This window comes from Lutra lutra, chromosome 8, assembly GCF_902655055.1.
Source record: "Lutra lutra chromosome 8, mLutLut1.2, whole genome shotgun sequence".
In the NCBI taxonomy this organism is placed as follows: Eukaryota; Metazoa; Chordata; class Mammalia; order Carnivora; family Mustelidae; genus Lutra; species Lutra lutra.
Window position 1 is genome coordinate 38,941,454 of NC_062285.1, and position 21,533 is coordinate 38,962,986.

The 21,533-nt window shown below is 44.6% G+C and overlaps 1 protein-coding gene and 1 long non-coding RNA gene across 5 annotated transcripts in view; one reads left to right on the forward strand and one right to left on the reverse strand.

Moving 5' to 3' along the window:
* Nucleotides 1–12,108, forward strand: part of TULP3 (TUB like protein 3) — a 69,281-nt gene extending 57,173 nt beyond the window's left edge. The window contains 11 exon segments of the mRNA XM_047742984.1: nt 2,147–2,274; nt 2,643–2,840; nt 5,092–5,129; nt 5,131–5,202; nt 5,503–5,614; nt 8,031–8,129; nt 8,529–8,558; nt 8,560–8,607; nt 8,609–8,671; nt 8,673–8,703; nt 9,574–12,108. Of these exon segments, the coding sequence (XP_047598940.1) occupies nt 2,147–2,274; nt 2,643–2,840; nt 5,092–5,129; nt 5,131–5,202; nt 5,503–5,614; nt 8,031–8,129; nt 8,529–8,558; nt 8,560–8,607; nt 8,609–8,671; nt 8,673–8,703; nt 9,574–9,707 (953 nt within the window). The 3' untranslated portion in view covers nt 9,708–12,108.
* On the reverse strand, nt 3,856–21,467 carry LOC125107672 (uncharacterized). 4 transcript variants are annotated; one of them, XR_007129628.1, is made up of 4 exons: nt 21,329–21,467; nt 19,967–20,143; nt 8,251–8,709; nt 3,856–4,960 (listed from the first exon to the last, which is right to left on the reverse strand). It is a non-coding gene; the product is annotated as an uncharacterized LOC125107672 (long non-coding RNA). The 4 variants fall into 4 exon arrangements; XR_007129631.1 differs by lacking the exon at nt 19,967–20,143; XR_007129629.1 differs by lacking the exon at nt 8,251–8,709.
* Nucleotides 21,468–21,533: the final 66 nt, after the last annotated feature.

Below are 21,533 nucleotides of genomic sequence, written 5' to 3' on the forward strand. Positions count from 1 at the left end.
TTATTGCCAAATTAACATTCTATTGATGGATATGCTGCTGCTGTGTTTCTGTCATCAGTTGATGGCCCTTTGGGTTGTTTCCACTTTGTGCTATTATGAATAATGTTGCTATGAACATTCATGTATAAGCTTTTGCGTGGACGTATATTTTCTTTTTTAAAAAAATATTTATTTGTTTGACCAGACAGAGCTCACAAGTAGGCAGAGAGGCAGGCAGGAGAGAGGAGGAAGCAGGCTCCCTGCTGAGCAGAGAGCCGATGTGGGCTTGATCCCAGGACCCTGGGATCATGACCTGAGCCGAAGGCAGAGGCATTAACCCACTGAGCCACCCAGGCTCCCCTGGACATATATTTTCACTTGAGATTACTTTTTTTAACTGGCCTTTGTCTTATCCATGGGTGTCCCTGAGCAAATCTAATATCAGTGTATTTCTGAACTGTGTAAAAATAGGTCATAGTTGTCCCTTCTCTGAGATGGCTGACTGTGGGAAGGAAATGGTTTGGAGGAAAAAACCACACTGCTTGTTGCTAAGGTCTACTTGTAAATTCATGATTTAGATATGGGGGGCAACTTATCCTATAAAGAGAAAAGGAATTTAGTTTTGCTGTTGGGCAAATGATTCTTCCCTAGCCTGATATTACCAAATGTAAATTTGAAGTACCATACTTCTCTTACAACACACAACACACTTTATTTTATGTCTGTGTTCTAGCCCTAGATATGCTTCATAAACAAGAAACAAACAAGAAAGACTAAAACAACAAACACAAACCAAGAAAGACTACCACAGACTCTTCCTCAAACTCACATAAATGTGAGGATAAAATGAGAAAATAGTTTTTAATCAGTTAGTTTTAAATTTTTTATAAAAGATGCTTCATAAATCCAAGGTAATAGCATTTCAACATTTCCAACTCTAGTTAACTAGCCTAGAGATGAACAAAAATGCTTGGAAAACAAAAAGTACTGATATAGAGAACAATAGATTATTGAATTTTTTAAGTTGCAGTGAAATATACATAAACTTACTGCTTTAGCCATTTTTAAATGTACAGTTCAGTGACATAAGTACATTCATGTTGTTAGGCAACTTTCACACAATCCATCTCCAGAACTTTTCATCTTCCCATAATAAATCTCTGTATCACTAAATAATAGCTCCCTATTCTTCTGTCCCCTGCTTCCATGGTAACCACTATTCTGCAAAATTTCTGTCTCTGTGAATTTGACTACTCTAGATTTCTCATATAAGTGGATCATAAATATTTGTACTTTTTAAAAAAATATTTGCTGTTTTGCAACTGGCTTATTTCACTTAGCATAAGATCCTTCAAGGTTCATCCATGTTGTAGCCTGTATCAGAATCCCATTTCTTTTTAAAGCTGAGTAATATTCCATTGTATGTATATACCACCATTTGCTTATCTGTTCATCAGTTGATGGCTATTTGGGTCATTTTCACCTTTTGGATATTGTGAATACTGCTGCTGTGAACATTGGTATATAGGTATCTATTTGAGTATGCTTTAAGTTCTCTTGGTATATACCCAGAAGTGGAATTGTGAGATCATGTGGTAATTCTATATTTAAATATTTTGGGAACCACCATACTGTGTTCCACAGTGCTTGCACCATTTTACACTGTCACCAGCAAGCAGAGGTTGCACTGAGGAAGGGTTCCAGTTTCTCCACATCCTCACCAATAGTTCCATTTTTTTGATAATAGACATCCCAATGTTTAGGAAGTGGTACCTCATTGTGATTTTTGACTTGCATTTCCCTAAAGATGAGTGCTATTGAGCATCTCTTCATGCTCAACATTTCATTGGTCATTTATGTATCTTCTTTGAAGAAATATCTGTTCATGTCCTTTACCCATTTCTGGGTAAACGGTTATTTGTTTTGTTGTTTGTTTTGTTGTTGTTGATGTTGAGTGTGTTTTAGGAGTGCTTTTCTATTCTGGATATTAAGCCTTTATGGAAAAGGAAAACAAGGGATAGATCTAAGTAAGAATATGAAGAAAGAATTGTCTTAAGTCAGAATAGCTGGACTGTTTTAAGCAAGAAAGTTGAAATTATATTTGGTTCAACAATTTATTTTTTTAAACCAGTGTTGGCAGTTTTTGACAGTTCTTCCTTTCTGCCAGGTATCTCAGGTAGTTTGAACTTCGATGAAGAGGAGACCGATGGGGAGGAAGAAGGGAAAAAATTATGTCATTCACCATATTCGGAGGCAGAGAGACCCAATTCTGCATCCAGCCAGAAATCAGTGACAGTACGTAGTTCAGAAATTTCTTCCTGGGCAACTAATTTAACTATTTCCCAAATGTATCTCTAGTATTTAAACACAATTACTGAATGAGGGTTCCTTCAAAGATTGAAGCTCAAATTTAGACTTGAAGTTCATGAACTCCCTAATTTCTTGTGTCTCAAGCCAGCTCTTGTGAAGTCATATCCCACTTTTGTACTTAGCTCCTTCATTACTCCCAATAGCCACATACTTATTTAACTTCACAGAGTTTCAAAAAACTAGATACACTGGGTATATCATGAAATTATTTTGCCCATTAATTTTTCCTGGAAGAGAATAAGAAGTTTTGTGATCCTACCTCCTCTTGCTCATGCGTCTGGCTCTTCTTCTAGGATACCGGAGCTTCGGGAACTGCAGCCCAACAAACGGATAACCAGCTGGGGGAAGTGGAGAACTTAGAGGACTTTGCATATAGTCCTGCCCCTCGGGGTATTACAGTCAAGTGTCGGATAACCAGGGATAAAAAAGGAATGGATCGGGGTCTCTTCCCCACTTACTATATGCACTTGGAAAAGGATGAAAATCGGAAGGTATGAGAATTAACTCGTAAGACAGATGTTGAGAAAGAGAGGAAGAATGTTGTGGGCGCAGATTGTTGAAGGGTCATAGGATAGGAGAATAGCACTGGTTTCAGATCAAGTCAGCAACTCCCAGTAGCTGTGTTCTGTCTTCAAAGACCTCAGAGTCTCAGAGGTAAAATCTGCCCCACCCCAAAGAAAAAGAGTTTTATTCAGAATATAAGAAAATGGAAGAGAATATCTGAATGTAATTATTTGCCCCTCTATCCTATTTTTTGGTGGGGGGAAGGTGTTACTGTGTGCTCTTTGGTTTTTATTTTAATTATGGTAGGAACATGACACTGTGTGAGTTTTAGGGAATAGGAGGAACTGGAAATAGAGAAGGACATGCAACTGGAATGCCTTATTTCTCACTCTAGAAATTCTAATTTACTTCAAACACAAATTTGAGGCAATTTAATACTTGCCAACGAACCCTGTATTTTGTTTTGCTACCAGGTCTAAGTGGATGATTTAAGAACATGGAAATGAGATGATGATTGATACCATTGTTATTATAAGCGCTAATTTATTAAGTGTTTATGATGTAGCAGGCATGTGCTAAATGCTTCGTGTATATATTATCTCCTGTAATCCTTACCACAACCTTGTAAGATAGGTCTTATCCCTGCTTTATAGGTAAGTAACTGGGGCTTAGGGAATGTCCTGTTTCTCCTGAAGTTGGAAAGACCCTTCCTCACCAAATTTGATGAAGTTTTTTTGAAAAAGCCACTGAAGGTTTTGGGGATAAAGCTGCACATAGTTGCAGTAGCCCCCCGTCCCCAATTTTTTGCTTTCTGTGCTTTTAGTCACCTGTAGTCACTGACATCTGGAAGCAGATGGGTCCTTCTTCTGACATAGGTTCAGCAGGTCGATAGTAGCCTAATGCCCCCTCTCTTCAGTCTCATCACATAGGCATTTTATCATCTCACATTAGCACAAGAAGAAGGGGAGTACAGTACCGTGAGATATTTTGAAATGGAAAGACCACATTCATAGAACTTTTATTACAGTATATTGTTAGAATTATTCTGTTATTGTTGCTAATCTCTTGCTATGCCTTATGCATAAATTAAACTTTGTCATATATACATACAGAAAAAAACATTGTAGTGTTCAGTAGGCATCCACCAGGGGTTGGTGGATAAAGGGGTCTATTGTATTTGGAGAATCCAGCTAATTTTGGAAAGTTGTACAGTAGGAAAACCCTGATAGTGAATTCTGAGAGGCATTATAAGGGTGAGAAAAGGAGATAAAGCCCCCAAGGTTGGTCTTCTCCAAGAAAACACCAAATGGCAGATGACACTGGTGCCTCCAGAGGCACTGGGATGGGAGGCCACACGGCCTCCGCAGCCATCAAGGCCAAGGAACTCATGGCAGCAAGACCAAGGATGAAGAGTGGATGCCTCTACCAGCCTAGGTTGTCTGGCCAAGCACATGAAGTTCAGGTCCCTGGAGGAGACCTATCTCTTCCATCTGCCCATCAAGGAATCAGATCACTGAGGTTCTCCTGGGATCGTCCTTCAAGGATGTGGTTTTGAAGATCATGCCCATGCAAAAGCAGACCCATCCTGGCAGGCAGACCAGGTTCAAGGCATCTGTTGCCATCAGGGATTACAGCAGATACATTGGTCGGTGTTCAATGTTCCAATGAGGTAGCTCCTGACATCCGTGGTGGACCATCATTCTTGGCCAAGTTCTCTAGTCGCAGTGCAGCAAGGCCTCCGGGAAGAACGAGATCAGCAAGCCCCACACCATTCCGTGTAAGGTGACTGGACGCGGCAGCTCTGTGCTGATGCGTCCCACCCGCGGCTCCGGGCCCTGGCATCATGTGCCACTGCTCTATCTCCACGAGGTTGCCTAGCCATCCCGGGCAACTTCGCCAAGGCCACTTTGGATGCATCTGCAAGACCGAAAAGCTGTCTGATCCTGAGCTCTGGAAAGAAACCATGTTCATGTTCACCAAGGCCCCCTCTCAGGAATTCACTGACCGTCTTGTAAAGACCCACACCAGAGGTTCTGTGCAGAAGACCCAGGCTCCAGCTATGGCCACCATGTAGTTTGTACACAAGAAAAATGAAGGCGAATTAAGCCTGTTAAAAACAAAAAAAAACACGAAAGAGTGACTGCTTGGTACCTGATAGGCACTTGCTAAACATTTAGTGAATAGTTAGACTGTGGTGGTTCTTTCATATTCTTGAGTGACACGTTTTTCTTTTCCCAGATATTTCGTCTTGCAGGTAGAAAGCGGAAAAGAGCAAAACATCCACTACCTTATCTCCACTGATCCAACGAGTTTATCTCGTGAAGGGGAAAGTTACATTGGCAAACTCAGGTGAGATGCAGCTTGTATCACACCTGCTCTTTCTGATATTTTTTATTCCTGTAATTTCAGAGGAATCTGTATCTTCTTTACATTGAGCATGTACTGATTGTGTACTCTCAAGAAAAAAAAAAGTTAATAGAAAATCTAAGTCCCTTCCTTATTTTAATGAGAAATCTTTGAAACAGTGGTGAACATTTGGAGAACAGGCAAATGGGCTTCCATTCTGTTCCATACCTGTACTAGATTTGTATTTGTGTGGGGAACAAAAATATTAGATCATAAATGGTAACTTCTTCCTCTTGATTCTAGATCCAACCTCATGGGGACCAAGTTTACAGTTTTGACCATGGGGTCAGCCCGACCAAGCCCAGGTCTGGTAGAAAAGACCTATATCCGGCAGGAGCTGGCAGCCATCTGTTACGTACCTGCCATCTTCATAATGCTCTTTTCCCGAGTCTTTTTCCTAATTTCCTGGGGTCCTGCTGGCCACTTTAAACGTAACCACCACCGAACTCACACTCTTCCCTCCCAAGGCTGTTTCTTATTTCTGTGACCCTCCTTTTCTGTTGGCTGGTTGCATTTTTCTCTGTAGATTCAAGTTTTAATTATAAAATTGCCAAGTTTGGTTCTGACCAGAGGTTACAACAAAGCAGACTGATCTCTTTTTTTTTTTTTTTTTTTTTAAGATTTTAAAAATTTATTTGAGAGAGAGCATGTGCTTGGAGAAGGGTAGAGGGAGAGAGAAGGAGAGAGTGGCTCCCTGCTCACCATGTGGGGCTCGATCCCAGGACTCTGGGATCATGACCTGAGCTGAAGGCAGATGCTTAATTGACTGAGCCACCCAGGTGCCCGCCCTTTTAATTGAGGTGTAATTGGCATTTCAGTTTCAGATGTACAATGTAATGATTTTATTTTTTAATTAAAAAATATTATTTAATTTTTTTAAAAGAGTTTATTTATTTATTATTTATTTTATTTTTTAAAAGATTTTCTTTATTTATTTGCACAGAGAGGAAATCACAAGTAGCAGAGAGGCAGGCATAGAGAGAGAGGAGGAAGCAGGCTTCGCCATTGAGGCAGAGAGCCCGATGTGGGCTCTGATCCAGTGAACCCTGGGATCATGACCTAGCCAAGCCGAGGCTTTAACCCACTAGCCACCAGGCGCCCCGATTTTATGTATTTATTTAGTTGACAAAAGAGAGAGCGTGCACAAGCAGGGGGAGCGGCAGGCAGAGGGAGAGGGAGAAGCAGAGCCCAATCCTAGGACCCCAGGATCATGACCTGAACCAAAGGCAGACGCTTAACCAACTGAGTCACCCAGACGCCCCAGATTTACTTACTTATTTGAGCAGGAGAGCGTGCACATATGTGCATGTGCACACGTGAGTAGGGTGAGGGGCAGAGGGAGAGAATCCCCAAGGAGACTCTGTGCTTAGTCGGAGCCTGATGCTAGGCTCCATCTCAGGACCCGTGACATCATGACCTGAGCCAAAACCAAAAGTTAACCAAGCTTAACCAACTGAGCCACCTCAGTGTTCTAATGAAATGACTTTATATATGTATGTATTGCAAAATGATTATCCTGGTCAGTCTAGTTAACATCCATCAGCATACATGGTTACACTTTTTTTCTTGTGATGAGAACTCTTAAGATCTACTCTCTTAGCAACTCTCCTATATATAGTATAATATCATTATTATTTTTATTTGCATAGCTGACACACAATGTTACATTAGTTTCAGGTATATGGCTTAGGGATTTGACAGGTTTATCCATTATGCTGTGTTAATCGGGGCAATAGCTACTATCTGACTGTATTCCTTATGCTGACGTGGGCATTTGAATTTCTTACCTCCTGGTAGAGGCCCTATGTAATTTAATATAATTTAATTTAAGCTAATGTAAATTAAGCTATAATTCTCACTGTAGATCATATAATGCCATGCCCTCATTGGGAAATACATATTTATTAATGATGACAAAATTGGGCAGTTTGCTCATAATTGTCTCAGATTTCACTTTTAAGACTAAAGAATAGGGGCACCTGGGTGGCTCAGTGGGTTAAGCCTCTGCCTTCGGCTCAGGTCATGATCTCAGGGTCCTGGGATCGAGCCACGCATCGGGCTCTCTGCTCAGCAGGGAACCTGCTTCCCCACCTCTCTCTGCCTGCCTCTCTGCCTACTTGTGATCTCTGTCAAATAAATAAATAAAATCTTTTAAAAAAATTAAAAAATAAAAAAGACTAAAGAATAAGAATAAAGTTTCAAGCCAGTAGTATCTCTTTTAAATTCAAGTGTTCACATTAGGTGTAAAAGGATGTAGCGTATTACTTTTCTTTTTTTTTTTTTTTAATTTTTTTTTAAGATTTTATTTATTTATTTGACAGACAGAGATTACAAGTAGGCAGAGAGGCAGGCAGAGAGAGAGGAGGAAGCAGGCTCCCCGCTGAGCAGAGAGCCCGATGTGGGGATCGATCCCAGGACTCTGAGATCATGACCTGAGCCGAAGGCAGAGGCTTTAACCCACTGAGCCACCCAGGCGCCCCTACTTTTCTCTTTTTGATTCCCTCTCTTCGTTTACCTAAAGAAATCAAATTGTTTTTGACGTCATTATTGGATATTTTACATGCCCAAGAAAATCTTGTGTTAAGAATGTGGTCTCTTCGTTAGAACAAGAGCTTGGTTTTGTGACTATTACATGCCTGCATTGATGAGTGTTTTACTCCATTTTGCATTAAATCTGTACACTGTTTCCTGTACAGGAAAAAAAAAAAAAAGAATGTGGTCTCTTTTTCCTTTCTGTTCCTAAGTCCCTGCCTTATTCTCCTATCTTCCAGGAAACAAATGTACTTGGATTTAAAGGTCCTAGGAAAATGTCTGTGATTGTTCCAGGGATGAATATGAATCATGAACGGATCCCATTTCGGCCACGAAATGTAAGTAAGAACAGATTTAATCAGCAAGGGAGTCTGAAGGACAAAATTACAGTACGAACAAGATCAATATGAAAAAAGTATTGATTCTCGGAGAACCCCCAAGTTTGAGTAGGGCTCGTACCCTTCTTTAGGAGAGAGATCACTCCGGAACGGCAGGGTAAGTACAATTGCAGAGTATTTGCTAAAGTGGTTGATCCGAAATCGCTTAGCCTGCAAAGAGAAATGCTAGATAATCCATCAGAATTTAAAAATCTGCTTAACTTTTGGCTTTCTTTGTTTCTGCTGTACCCTTTCTGAAATGGAGAAAATACTCCCCTTTTCCACCTTCTACCTCACAGAGTTGAGAGCGAATGATTTCCTATGGTTCTCAGGACAAAGCAGTGATTTCTCTTCAAACAGGACCACGAGAGCTTGCTTTCCAAATGGCAAAAACAAAACCATGGAGAACTTGATTGAACTGCACAACAAGGCCCCAGTCCTGGAATGATGACACGCAGTCCTACGTCCTGAACTTCCATGGCCGTGTCACTCAGGCATCAGTTGAAGAACTTTCAGATAGTCCATGAGAATGACCGTAAGCCTGCAGGAAGGGTTGGACCGGAGTAGGAGGAAAGGTGTTCTTACACAGCAGGGAATGAGCGCTTCCTATCATTGACGGGAAGTTCTGTTTCGGGGAGAATTATTTAAGAAAGACAGTGGTTTCTTTGGAAAGACTAAAGTGCAGTTTTATTTATTTATATTTTTAGAAAACTTATTTATTTATTGGGGGGGCAGAGGGAGAGAATCCCAAGTGGGATCATGACCTGAGCTGAAATCAAGAGTCAGACGCTCAACCTGCTGAGCCACCACCCAGGTGCCCCTAAAGTTTTATTTTTGTATTTATTTTTTAATTTTTTAAAAAGGATTTTATTTATTTGACAGAGAGAGACACAGTGAGAGGGAATATAAGCAGGGGGAGTGGGGAGAGGGGGAAGCAGGCTTCCTGCACACCAGGGAGCCTGATGTGGGGCTCGATCCCAGGACCCTGGGACCATGACCTGAACCAAAGACAGACACTTAATGACTGAGCCTCCCAGGTGGTCCTAAAGTGGCAGTTTTAAAGTGAAACTTCTGAGCCCCTGTTTGGGAAGCAGATGCAATGGCTCTCAGTAAAGCTTCCTCGGCACCTCTAGCCCTTGGAGCTTGTGCTGTTCCCTCCTGGCCCTCTCATGCTAGTCCAGGAGCCATCTCCTGCTCCCTGAGAGGAATAGTAATGGAAACTTGGCTGCTGGTAAGCAGACGCTCACTCTTGTCCAGTGCCTCTTGCCATCCCTCTCAAGGTTTCCCATTGTAAAGGGACCCAGTGACCTATTTGCAGGACTTTTCTCTGTATCGTCAGTAGGCTTTCCCCCAGTACAGCCCCCATTCTCTTCTAACGTCCTAATTTCTTCCGGTTTTTTTCTAGCTGACTACATAGTCATGCAGTTTGGACGCGTGGCAGATGATGTGTTCACCCTGGACTACAACTACCCGCTGTGTGCACTTCAAGCCTTTGCCATTGGGCTTTCTAGCTTTGACAGCAAGCTGGCCTGTGAATGAGCAAACAGCAGGCACCTAGCTTTCTCACTCAGAGCTTTCAGGAGCCGATACTTGCCTCCTTTGCTTTTGCCCCAGGCCATGAAGAGCACCAGCCCACCCCTTTGGGAGTAATCCCCGAATGTATGTATATGTGTCTACGTGCGTGTGTATATGTGTATATGCACACACGCACATATGTACACACTCGACTTCTCTGGGCTCCACAGACCTGGTCAGGGGTCACGGCTTCACCTGGGTGATGGGTGGTTGAGAGCACAGAAGGTTCCTGTCCAGAGCACATTGGTAACTCCCGAGGGGACTGGCCAGCACATTCTGTGCCTCCGAGGTCAGATTTCCTACGCTTGGGAACTTGCAGCTAGAATCAGGTTCTAATGATTACTTCCCGGGGTCTTTTTTTTTGGGAAGACCTTTCCAGAGTGGGATAGTTCCCTAAATTGCCTTTAGTCTTCAGGTCTGCAGACTTTTTCTGTAAATGGCCAGAGAGTCCCTTACAGCTGCTCAGCCACGGCCAGTTCAAAAACCAGGGAGGGTGGCCGTATTCCACCGAAACTTGGTTTACAAAAACGGCAGCGCATCAGATCTGGGATGTTGCTGTAAGTGATGGGCCTCGGCATCTTCCAGAAAGAGCCTGTGGCTGTGACATCATATGAGTGGAACATGGATATCTCTAGGGAGCAGTAGTCCCACTGACTGGGTCCAAAAGCTACTCGGCTTCATCCACATAGATTTTACATTGTTTTTTATTTTTTATTTTATTTTTTTTCTAATTTTTTTTAAGTAAGCTTAAACTCACGACCCTGAGATCCGAAGTTACATGCTCTACTGACAGATTCAGCCAGGTACCCCTCAAGATTTTATTTTATTTTATTTTTTCCAAGTAAGCTTTATAGCCAACATGGGGCTTTTTAAAATTTTTACTTTTATTTCACTTTTTCTTTTTTTTAAGTAAGCTTTGCTTTTAGCTTGTTTTGGTGATGATGGCTTCTAAGAGCTTTGTTTACCTTCAGAACTGGGAAAACCCCACATCAGTGGTCATTTTGAGCGCACATAGTTAGCTTCATTCTGCCGTCCTACCCGAAGTACCCATCGGGGAGGACCACATCAGCCACTTTAGCACCCCACGCGGAGAACTTCACGCTCACTTGGAAACAAATCTAGTATTGTATCGTCTTTATCAGAGTAAGCGTGGTGTTAGAGCGAGCTTGCCTTCCTCCTGGGGCTTGGATGGTACTGATGTCACAGTCCCCCACTGCCCCCCTTCCCTCAGAGCAGGTTGGCTGGTAGCCATCTCAGTCAAAGCGGCTCTGGCCAAATTTTGTGATTAGTGATATGAGAAATGTATTGTCTTAATTTCAGTTTAGGTGGACAGCATAAACTCTGGGGGTGACTTAGTCTCATGAAGACTGAGAGTAATTCGACAGTTGCCTTCATCTTCCATCCAGGAGTGCCTCCGACAGCCATAGGGCTGTGGAGCCATTAGTATAGAGGGACACACACACCCATAGACCATGTAAGAGGTAAGAACATTATGTATGGAAACCTTACCACTGACCAGCTAGCTGACCGAGCTCTGCGGACCTTGTTAGGCAGAGCTCTGGGCCTTTCTTCTTAACACAAATATTATCAGCCCCCTAAAGCCTGGATCATTGGTACGGATCACGCTCCTGTCACTTTTCCTCACAGATCATAAGAGTTTTGCCAAGTCTTTCAGATCATTAGTACCTCCCAACAAATCCTAGGACTCTGCTTGCCACCAGCTCACCGGTCTCAGAATGCATCTGACTCCAGACAATCCAAGAGCTTTGTGAGTTCTACGTTCAGCATTGTTCTGCCCCCAAGCCTTTGTGCGCCTGAGCTTTTTGCCAGCATGGGGCAAGGAATCAGCTGCTGTTGTTCCATTATGTTTCCTTTCCATGGACTTCCTTTTCGTCCCTGCTTCCTGTCGTTCCTTGCTCCACATCGAATAGCAATGAAGGAAAGAGAGCTGGGAGATGAAAAGACTTTGCTCGTCCCTCACAGGCGAGGCCTATCTGTTGTTTTGACGTGATTGGTTTCCATCTCAGGCGCGCTTCCTATCAAGTGCCTCATTCATAGAAGTGCCCTAACGCCCGGCAGACCTCTGGCACCACCGTCCTGACGTACTGTCTGATCCGCCCTTGTTGAAAACGGGAAGCTGTTCACTTCTCTCCAGTTGCAGTAGATGACCGCGTCTGGGGGATAGGGAGCCTGCGGGATGACTGGATCTAATCCTGCTTCCTCCTGCTCTGTCTGGCTCTAAGACATCCATCCATACCCCAGCTCAGGTACTCTCTGCTTGAGTGTGCAAGCGATAGGTTTTACAGAATCTATTTATACCTTTGTATGCCTACAGAAATAAAAAATAATTTATCTAAAAATGTGAATGTCACCAGTCTTCTGTGCAAAGTCCCATCCCTTACGGAGTTCCCATTCTGGAATGTTCCGGAATAACCATTTTCATCCTGTGAATCAGGATTTTGTCATCCCAGGATAGCAGAGTATGCAGGACTCAGAAGTCTGTCTCATCATGTTCGTGACACCAGGGATTTTCTAGATAGATGATGTGAGCCAAGAACTGAGCAAAGGGAGGGGCCACAGACGGGTGGGGTTTATACTGTTCTAGATACCTGCACCCGTCAGCCTCCTGGATTTTCTTTGTTGGCATCGGTTACTGATTCAATATCTACAACTGAAGTAGACCCTGTCTCTTGCCTCTGAGCGTTCACATTTCAGAGCTACCTTACAGAGACAAGTAGAAAAAAAATTATGTGTTCACAAATCTTTACTAGGCCTTCCTGCTCTTATCAGTGTCGCAGTGAAAATGAGTCACATGGAAGGAAGCAGGAAGAGCGTAAAAGTCAGTATGAGAGCTGGAGTCAGAGTTAAATCTTACAGCTTGGTTTTTCTTTTTCACATGGTTCTTTTTGGCTATGGTGCACGGGCTGGCTAAATGGATATTTATGACACAATTCTTTGTATACTTTTTCAGTGACCAGGAGTAATATCAATGCTTCAGTAGTCATTGATGTGAAAGGTATCGCAAGTGGTTTTTAAAAGCTAAAACAGGCCTACAAAAGGATCTTTTTGATCAGAAGTTTAGCAGATCACACAAGCATCAATCCAGTCCTTTAAACAACATTATAGGTACAGAAATAAAGCAACAGTTTGAGCCAAAACCCAGGGTTGACCCCTTTATGCTGGTGATTTGCCATGTGCGCTCTTTCCTCTCTCTATATTGAGAGGTCTGAACTATATGATCATTAATTCTTGCACACAGTTCTCCCCACTCATGCTGACAACAATGTGGAATTCCTCTACTTGCATTTGGAACCGAACTCTCTGGTTATCTTCTGGACAGCATCATGCCGTCCATAGCTGAAGATATTGCTGGCAGGGGTGCCAGAGACCCTAGGGAAGGATCACGGGTGCTGACAGGAGGGAACTGGAGAGGGCAGATTCTGAGTGTCTTTGGTGGGGGATTCTGGAATGCCAGGAGTGCACAGTGTGGGAGAGTACTCACGCCACATGCTTAATGGCTGCTTCCTTCCAGTCTATAGCCTGTTTCAATCTTCCCCATGCGAACCTCAGCTAGGGGCTTGCCAGGGACTGGCCAGATCCCGTCCCACCCCTCAGACACATTTCTTGACCACTTGATCGTTTTGCCTTCTCTCCCCACTTTGATTGCCTAGTTGTCATAGTCGATATATGTTCCTTAAAAGTCTCACAGACTCTTATTTGCAAAAAGCCAGGGATCCCGCAATAAATGAAGGATTTGCCATTGGTCCTCAGAATTTAGGGAAGCCTTTATTAAACCACACATGGATTCGTGGCTCCACCTACCAACCAAGGATGAGCATTACAAGTGCATTAAAATGAAAAGCGCAGGTTCTGTAAACCAGAGGAGGAAGTCACAAATGGCTCAGTGACTTCAACAACTGGACCAGGTTATCACATATTTACAAAGCACCTTTGTGCTTCGGTGTGACTCTCCTGAAGGTCCTAGAATAGTAATATTTTTGGAGTTTGGAAGCCAGTAGAGGTATTCCAGGTAAAATGCCGGCATTTGGTATAGGATTGTGGCAAATGCCAGTATCACTTTTATTAACATCCTTTTAAAATGGAGCAACATGGGTGCCTGGGTGGCTCAGTCGTTAAGCATCTGCCTTCAGCTCAGGTCATGATCCCAGGGTCCTGGGATCGAGCCCCACATGGGCTCCCCGATCAGCGGGAAGCCTGCTTCTCCCTCTCCACTCCCCCTGCTTGTGTTCCCTCTCTCGCTATGTCTCTCTGTGTCAAATAAATAAATAAGATCTTTTTTAAAAAATGGAGCAACACGTTTTAGGTAACATTTTTAGCCCTTCAGTTATAGAAAATGGTTGATATGCACTCATAAAGAAATCCTAGATGGTTTTCCAGGGGCTATGAGAGGAAAGAAAAACAGAATAGTTTAACTGGGAAACTAAACATTCAGGTTCTAGTCTCAGCCGTGACCCTACCTCACATTCCTTACTTTTTTTGTACCCATCTCTCTATTTCTACATGAAGGAACAGCCTAGGTAAAAAATGCCCCTGATGTTATGGAAACTTTGGAAATATTTCAAATGTGAAATGGGCCTCCATGATTTTTTCTGGCTCTGCTTAGTCTTTTGGTCCATCAGGCCCAAGCTCCTTTCATGAGGTTCTAGAGCTATGGCCCAAGAGTCTGGAGGGCAAGAAAAGAGAGAAGGCTCCAGGAAGCTGGTGGGGGCCAAGGTGCGAGTGGGAGTTGGAGTTTTCCTGGTCTATTACCACCATTTATTACACATTTTGGTTTAATATGGTGGTTCTCAAGCCTCAGAGTTTTAACATCTAGTTAGGTACTATCTACCCAGATTTTGTCCCTTATTATGATTTCCAAAGATTCAAAAAGAATCCAGAGGTTCTTTTCTGTAATCTGGGGGCAGGAAGGCTAAAGAGGAAGAACGACCTGAGAGGAGAGTGGCAGGCAGAGGAGGGCTAGGAATTAGATTGAAATTTTAAAAATGGGGCAAATATGTAATTTCTAGGGTATAAATGCACATGAGGACAAACTACATCCATATGGAAATTTGACCTTAAAAAATATGTCCTCTCTTTGCCTCGAGTCAATTTTATGCTATTCTGTATCAGATATACAGAGATACAAATTCTAAATATTAATAATTTCATATGGTCTAAAAGAAATTTTAGGGGGCGCCTGGGTGGCTCAGTTGGCTAAGTGTCTGCCTTTGGCTCAGATCACGATCTTGGGATCCTGGGATTGAGCCCCACATCGGGTGCTCTGCTCAGTGGGGCATCCACTCTCCTTCTGGTTCTCCCTCTCTCTCAAATAAATAAATAAAACCTTAAAAAAAAAACTTTAAAAAACTACAATAAAAGCCTATTCCCATATCTGTCCCCTTCTTTTTCCCTTGCCCTGTTCTCCTCCTGTAGTTAACTGTTTTTAGTTTCTTTCTAGTGTTTCATTATGCAGAAATAAATACATTTGTAATTCCCCAAACTTTGTGCACAAAATACATATAGCATACTATGTACTCAGTCCGATAGCTTGCTTACTATACCCGGAGATAATCCCCTCTCAGTAAACGCAGGCTTTCCTCATCCTTGTTTAGGCGCCACAGTATTTCACTGTGGGACGTACCATAGTGTTTTTTAACTAATCTCCTCTGTATGGATAATTTGCGCATTAAGAAATTTTATCAGGGGAGAAGGGGGGAAAAAGAAATTCTATCAGTGTCTTTTGAATATATGCAATGTTCTGGGGACCCGTGTTACCTATTTTAATCCTCCTCTTTTTCCTTCTTCATACTCAGTCACTGCCACAACGTGACACCTTTACGCTGGGCGCTCCCACGGCCCTGAATCCTTCCCTTGGCTCTGCAAATGTTTCCCTCCTCCCCACCCCTCTGGCTGCTGAGCAGCTCCCAGAGGATAGTCCTCCGCTGAGGCTGCAACGTCCAACATCGTAGCCACTAGTTGTGTGCGGTTGTTTACATTTAAATCAAAATAAAATTCCATTCTTCTGTCCGGCTAGCTGTGTTTCAAGTTCTCAGTAGCCACATGTGGCTAGTGTCTACTGCACTGGACAGCGCAGATAAAGAACGTTCCACACGGAAGTTGTTCTTTGCCCAGCTCCCTCATTTGACTGTTAGTCTCTCCAGGGGCAGGGATGGGGATTTTTCTGTTTCTCCTTGGTGCCTCCCTAGCACCGTGCCAAGGACATCATCTGTGTTCAATGAATGCGGAGTGGGAAGATGAGTGATGAGGATGCTGGGCTCATGGTCTAAGTGTGCCCAAGGTTACAATCAGCATGTGCCTGAGCTGTTATTTGAACCCAAACCGTTTACGTTAATTTTCAAATGATTGCCTCAATAGCTACTGAAAATGACACTTGTAACTGAATAAGAGTGGAGAAAGCTTTTCCTTCCTTTTGATTTTTTTTTTTTCTGGAAGTCTTAGATAGCTGATCCTAAAGATCCCCTAGGAACCCCAGAGAAACTCTCACGTGAGAACTGGGTGGGGAAGGCCCCAACCTCCGGCCTCTGGAAAGCAATGGTTTGTTTTGTTTTGGGCTGTAAATACACTGTGTGAGTTTGTAAGGGCCGGGCCACCATAGCAAACTACCACAGACTGGGTGGCTTAAACGGAAGTTGACTTCTCACAGTTTGGGGGGCTATAAGACAGAGATCAAGGGGTTGGCATGCTTGGTCTCCTGAGGCCTCTCTGCTTGGCTTGCAGATGGCGGCCTTCTTCCTGTGTCTGCACATGGCCCCCCTCTGTGGTGGCCTGTGTCCTTCCTGATCTCCTCCTTATAAGGGCATGGGTCAGCTGAGATGAGGGCCCACCCTAAAGACCCCCTTTTAACTTAATCACCTCTTTAAAGACATTATCTCCACATCCACTCCTACTCCAAAGTACTGAGGATTAGGACTTCAACGTGTGAATTCAGGGGAGACACAATTCTGTCCCTTGCCTCTCCAGTTCCCTAAATAGACCTAGAGTCCATCCTTCTACATTTTTCTTTGACAAAGAGATAACAGAACTTATATTCTGTATCAAATTACAAGCTGCTTTCATTCAATAGGAAAAGAAAGATGGCAAACACCTTTGGTAAAGGTCTGCTTTGTTCTGCAGAACACAAGATGCACTTCGGTTGAAAAGGAATGAGAAGTCTTCTTAGGGAAAAGCAAACAGAAGTATGGAGAGGTTGAAAAAGGAGAAGGAGGGGCGCCTGGGTGGCTCAGTGGGTTGGGCCTCTGCCTTTGGCTGGGGTCCTGATCTCAGAGTCCTGGGATCGAGTCCTGCATCGGGCTCTCTGCTTGGCGGGGAGCCTGCTTCCTCCTCTCTCTCTGCCTGCCTCTCTACCTGTGATCTCTCTCTGTCAAATAAATAAATAAAATCTTAAAAAAAAAAAAAAAAAAAGAAGGAACCCAAGTTCCAGGGACCCCAACCACAGGAGGAGTCAGGCACATTAACAGCATTGCAGGTGGGCGGGGGGGGGTGCTTTGGAGATATCTGAAAAGCAGTGTAGGTGCCTTTTACCTAGCAGCTGGGAACCATCTTCTCCTTGTCACCTTGTTCTTAGGCCATCAAATCCAGTTGCGGGTGGTTTTTTAAAAAAGGTGTGACGAAAAAAGGGAAGGGTTCTAGTCACACTATTCCCCCCTCCCCACTGTAAAAGTACCAGTTTGTTGCCTATAGAAGGCAGAAGACTGAAATACAGAAGACTAAAGAAGGAAATAATAACACCCGAAATAAAGGTAACAATGTGTATCAACTCTACTTCACCAAAAAATAAAGAGTGAAAATGAGAGGGTGCCTGGGTGGCTCAGTCTGTGAGTGTCTGACTCTTGGTTTCCAATCAGGTAATGATCGATCTCAGGGTGGGGAGACTGAGCCCTGAGTCTGGCTCGGAGCTTAGTGGGGCAGTCTGCTTGAGAATCTCTTTCCCTCTCCCTCCCCGCCAATGCTCCCTCTTCTTGCTTGGACACACATTCTCTCTCTCTGATACATAAAATCTTTTTTAAAAAAAGGAATGAAGGGGCACCTGGGTGGCTCAGTGGGTTAAAGCCTCTGCCTTAGGCTCAGGTCATGGTCTCAGGGTCCTGGGATGGAACCCCACATTGGGCTCTCTGCTCAGCAGGGAGCCTGCTTCCCTTCCTCTCTCTCTGCCTGCCTCTCTGCCTACTTGTGATCTCTGTCAAATAAAAAATAAATAAAATCTTTAAAAAAAGAATGAAAATGAGAAAATAAAAAATCCAATTAATCTTCAACCTGTCAGAGATAATCACTCTAAAATACTTCCCAATTTATTTATTTTTTATTTTTTAAAAGATTTTATTTATTTATTTGACAGAGAAAGATACAGCGAGAGAGAGAACACAAGCAGGGGGACTACGAGAGGGAAAGTGGGCTCCATCCCAGGACACTGGGATCATGACCTGAGCCAAAGGCAGATGCTTAATGCTTTATGACCGAGCAACCCAGGCACCCCTCGATTTATTTTTCAAAAACAGGATTATCCCACATACCGCTCTTAGAATCTGTATTTCCACTTATATTGTGGACAATGTTCATCTGGTTTACTTTGAAAAGTCTTGTTATTAATAACTGAAACGAATTCCATCACATAGATGTGTTTGAACTTGTTTAAAACATATAGATAATTTGTTTAACCATGACCATGCAGGTTCGAAAAACAAAATTTATTAAAGGAGTGGAAATAATACCAAACCACATCTGATAAAAATAATATAAATTTTTACTGTAATTTTGGAGTATAAACAACTCAAATACCCTCGCCACATGAAGCCCAGCTCTGACGGCAGCCCTGCCCTCCTCCTGCACCATTCAGCATGAAGCCTGGGTGAGAGGCAGCTGTAGGACTGGGTGGTGTGGTCTGGTTCACTAAGAAGTGAGGTGAGTTGTGGATTATAAGGTGTCATTTGAGGGGAGCCATATGTATCTCTTCTAGCTTGATCAGACAAATGCAATACTTCCACCAACGGATTCATTCCTGAGGGTCACTGAAACCTTAAGAAAGGTTTTACCCCTAGTAGGGGCAGGGCATGTGTATTAAGATCAGTCAGTTTTGAAACTTCAGAGTTTCCAAGTCTGAGAACTTTAGCCAAAGAGACCACGACAGCCTAGGAAGTGAGATTCCTGAAGGTGTAGGACTTTCTAGAAGCCTGTAAGGGTATGGACCAGGAGACAAAGCTCCTGAAGGCACACTATTCTAACCTGGGTCATTTAGGGTCTCAGAGACTTAAGATTTGGAGGGAATAAGCCAATCTGACCTCTGAATTTCCTCTCGCCAATCTGGGCTAGACGTGACACTCCAAGGTTGCTTTATCATCTCCCGTTTGGACTCTGCCTTGCCTTCCTCAAAACCTCTGAACCTTGGCTGAACTCAGCTCCCAGCTAACCTAGTTCTGGTATTTGAATTTTTACCTCCATGAATGGCACCACCAAAGTGAAAGCTTAGTGAGTCTGGTTTCCTCTCTCACCCTCACAGCCAACTTAGTTACCAATTCTTGTTGATTTTGCCTGTGGACTGTTTCTGAGACCCTTTCCCTTACGGTCAAGCTCAGGAGCACAGCCTGAGCTTAGGGCACCCTGACTCTCCAATCCACAGACACCATGGCCAGAGGGGTCTTCTAACGCTCCTACCGATTATGCCACACCTGCGTCAAAATGGCCTTCCCGATGCCCAAACTCTTGAGCACAGGATTCAATGGTGTCCACAACCTGGCACCCACTTATTGCAATCTATTCTTCCAGCTCACCAGTTTATAAGACTTTTCCGGAACACCCTGTGTGTACGCACTGCTCTATTTTTGTGGCTCTTCTGCCCTCGTTAACTTCTCGTTTATCCTTCGAGAGCTGGCAAATGTCGCCTCTGTACCTGGGAATTCGTTGTTCCTTCCCTCAGGTTCCCTTTGAGCTCGGTATGACCGTCCTCGCACCTCGACTGCAAACTTCTTGAGGGTGGGGACCTACCCCTTGCACCTAGCATGGTGCTCAAAGTCAAAGAGACACTCAGCAAATAATTATTGCATTAGATAGCCAGTGTTTACAGTCTGTACTTCCTTAGGTGCCTATATACTGCCCTGCAGTCTTTTCATGTATGTGAGGTGTGACTGAGCCCTGATGTGACTCATTATTGACTAAACATACCAGAATTTATGTAATCAAACCTGAGCTGCTTCCTTCAAAATATTCACCTTATGAGATGCGATCCTTCATCCAGTGATGCTGTCATCCCTCCAAACACCTTTGGAGCACTTCTCTCTTGGAAACAACTTTGTCATCTATAGTACTTTCTTTTCAAGTCTGTGGTAGCTTTTTTGGTTTCTATTTATTCAGCATTGATTAAGTGCTTATCTATCCCAGGCACCAAGCTGGTGAGGGTGAAAGATAAGATTAATCAGACTTCAAGAAGTTCTGTGCTTATGGAGATAAGATCTGGATTACCAACAGAGATGCAGGTGAAGTGATAATGTTCCCTCAGGGTTGGATCTGATTTTTGGAAAAAGCCAAAGTCCTTGGTTCAGCCTCCCAGCAAAGGGAAACACAGAGAGGTCTGCGGTAACACGCTGCTTTGAGCCAATGTGTTCTCAGCACTTCCAAGAAGAAGCCCAGCGCCCCTCTGCCCAACCAGACTAAACTGACTGGCACGTTCGTTTCAAACCCAGATCCCCACCTTGTGGCAATGCTCTTCTACGTACGGAGTGTTCCCAGCTACAGCTAAGCTCTTTGAGGTCTTATTTTCATTTTTGTTTTCACAGCATCTGGGTGACACCTAATATATGTCGGATAAATATTCATTGAATTACTGAGCCCAAGAGGTGTCTCCCCGTGCCACATGGACTTCACACTGAATGTCCTCTCCCCATGAGCTTTACATTCGTGGTAGGGACAGATCCTTAAGGGACAGACATATATTATAACGACCGAAGGGACCAACGCCGGGGGAGGGCACGCGTGGGGGCACTGGCGGCGGATCTGGGACCAGAGCCCGGGAGTTCCTGCTTCCTGGTTCCCCGGAGCGAGTGTCCTTTGGTGGGAGCTGCGGGGAAGGGAGCAGCCCTTCCTGCGCGTTGGGCGCCCGCCCCTTCCCCGGCCTCCCAGGGACTTGTGCGGAGCGGCGCCGGCCGGGGACGCCGAGCGTGGCAGGGCCACTCACAGGAGCACCCCTCCCTCCCCCAACCAGGTTATGAGGAAGACTTTCAGCTCATGAGGAAGGCTTTCAGCTCCTGGGAAAGGCAGTCGGAGACTGGGCCAGGACAGCAGGAACCCGGGGGCTCCGGGACTAGGAAGAGAGTCGCGGCCGAGAGATCCAAGGGAAAGTCCGGGCGCCCGGGAGCGGCGGAGGCCGCGTCTAAGCCGAGGGGTCCGCGCCGCCCGGCCGCCGTCCAGCCGTCCCGCCGCCCCGCTGCGCGCGCGCCTCCCATCCCCCGCCGGCCCCGCCCCCCGCCCCGCTTGGCAGCCCCCTCCCCCTGCCGCACAGTCTCCTCCCGAGGGGCCCGGGGCAGGGCAGCCCCTCCCTCGGCTCCCTCCCTCCCTCAGCGACGCGCATCTCATACCAGCCCTCATTCCGCACATTCCGGGCGTCCTCCTTTCAAACTCCAGGCCAGGGGGCGGGCAGGGCCCGAGCTCCCGGCTCCCGCCGCCCGCGGCCGGTCCCCCAGGTGAGTGGCGCCCGCCCCGCCGCGCGCGCCGCCTCCCCCGCCGCGCGCCGGCCCCTGGGCCGCGTGCGCCGCCGCTCTTTTCTTCCCCCGTCGCCCTTCC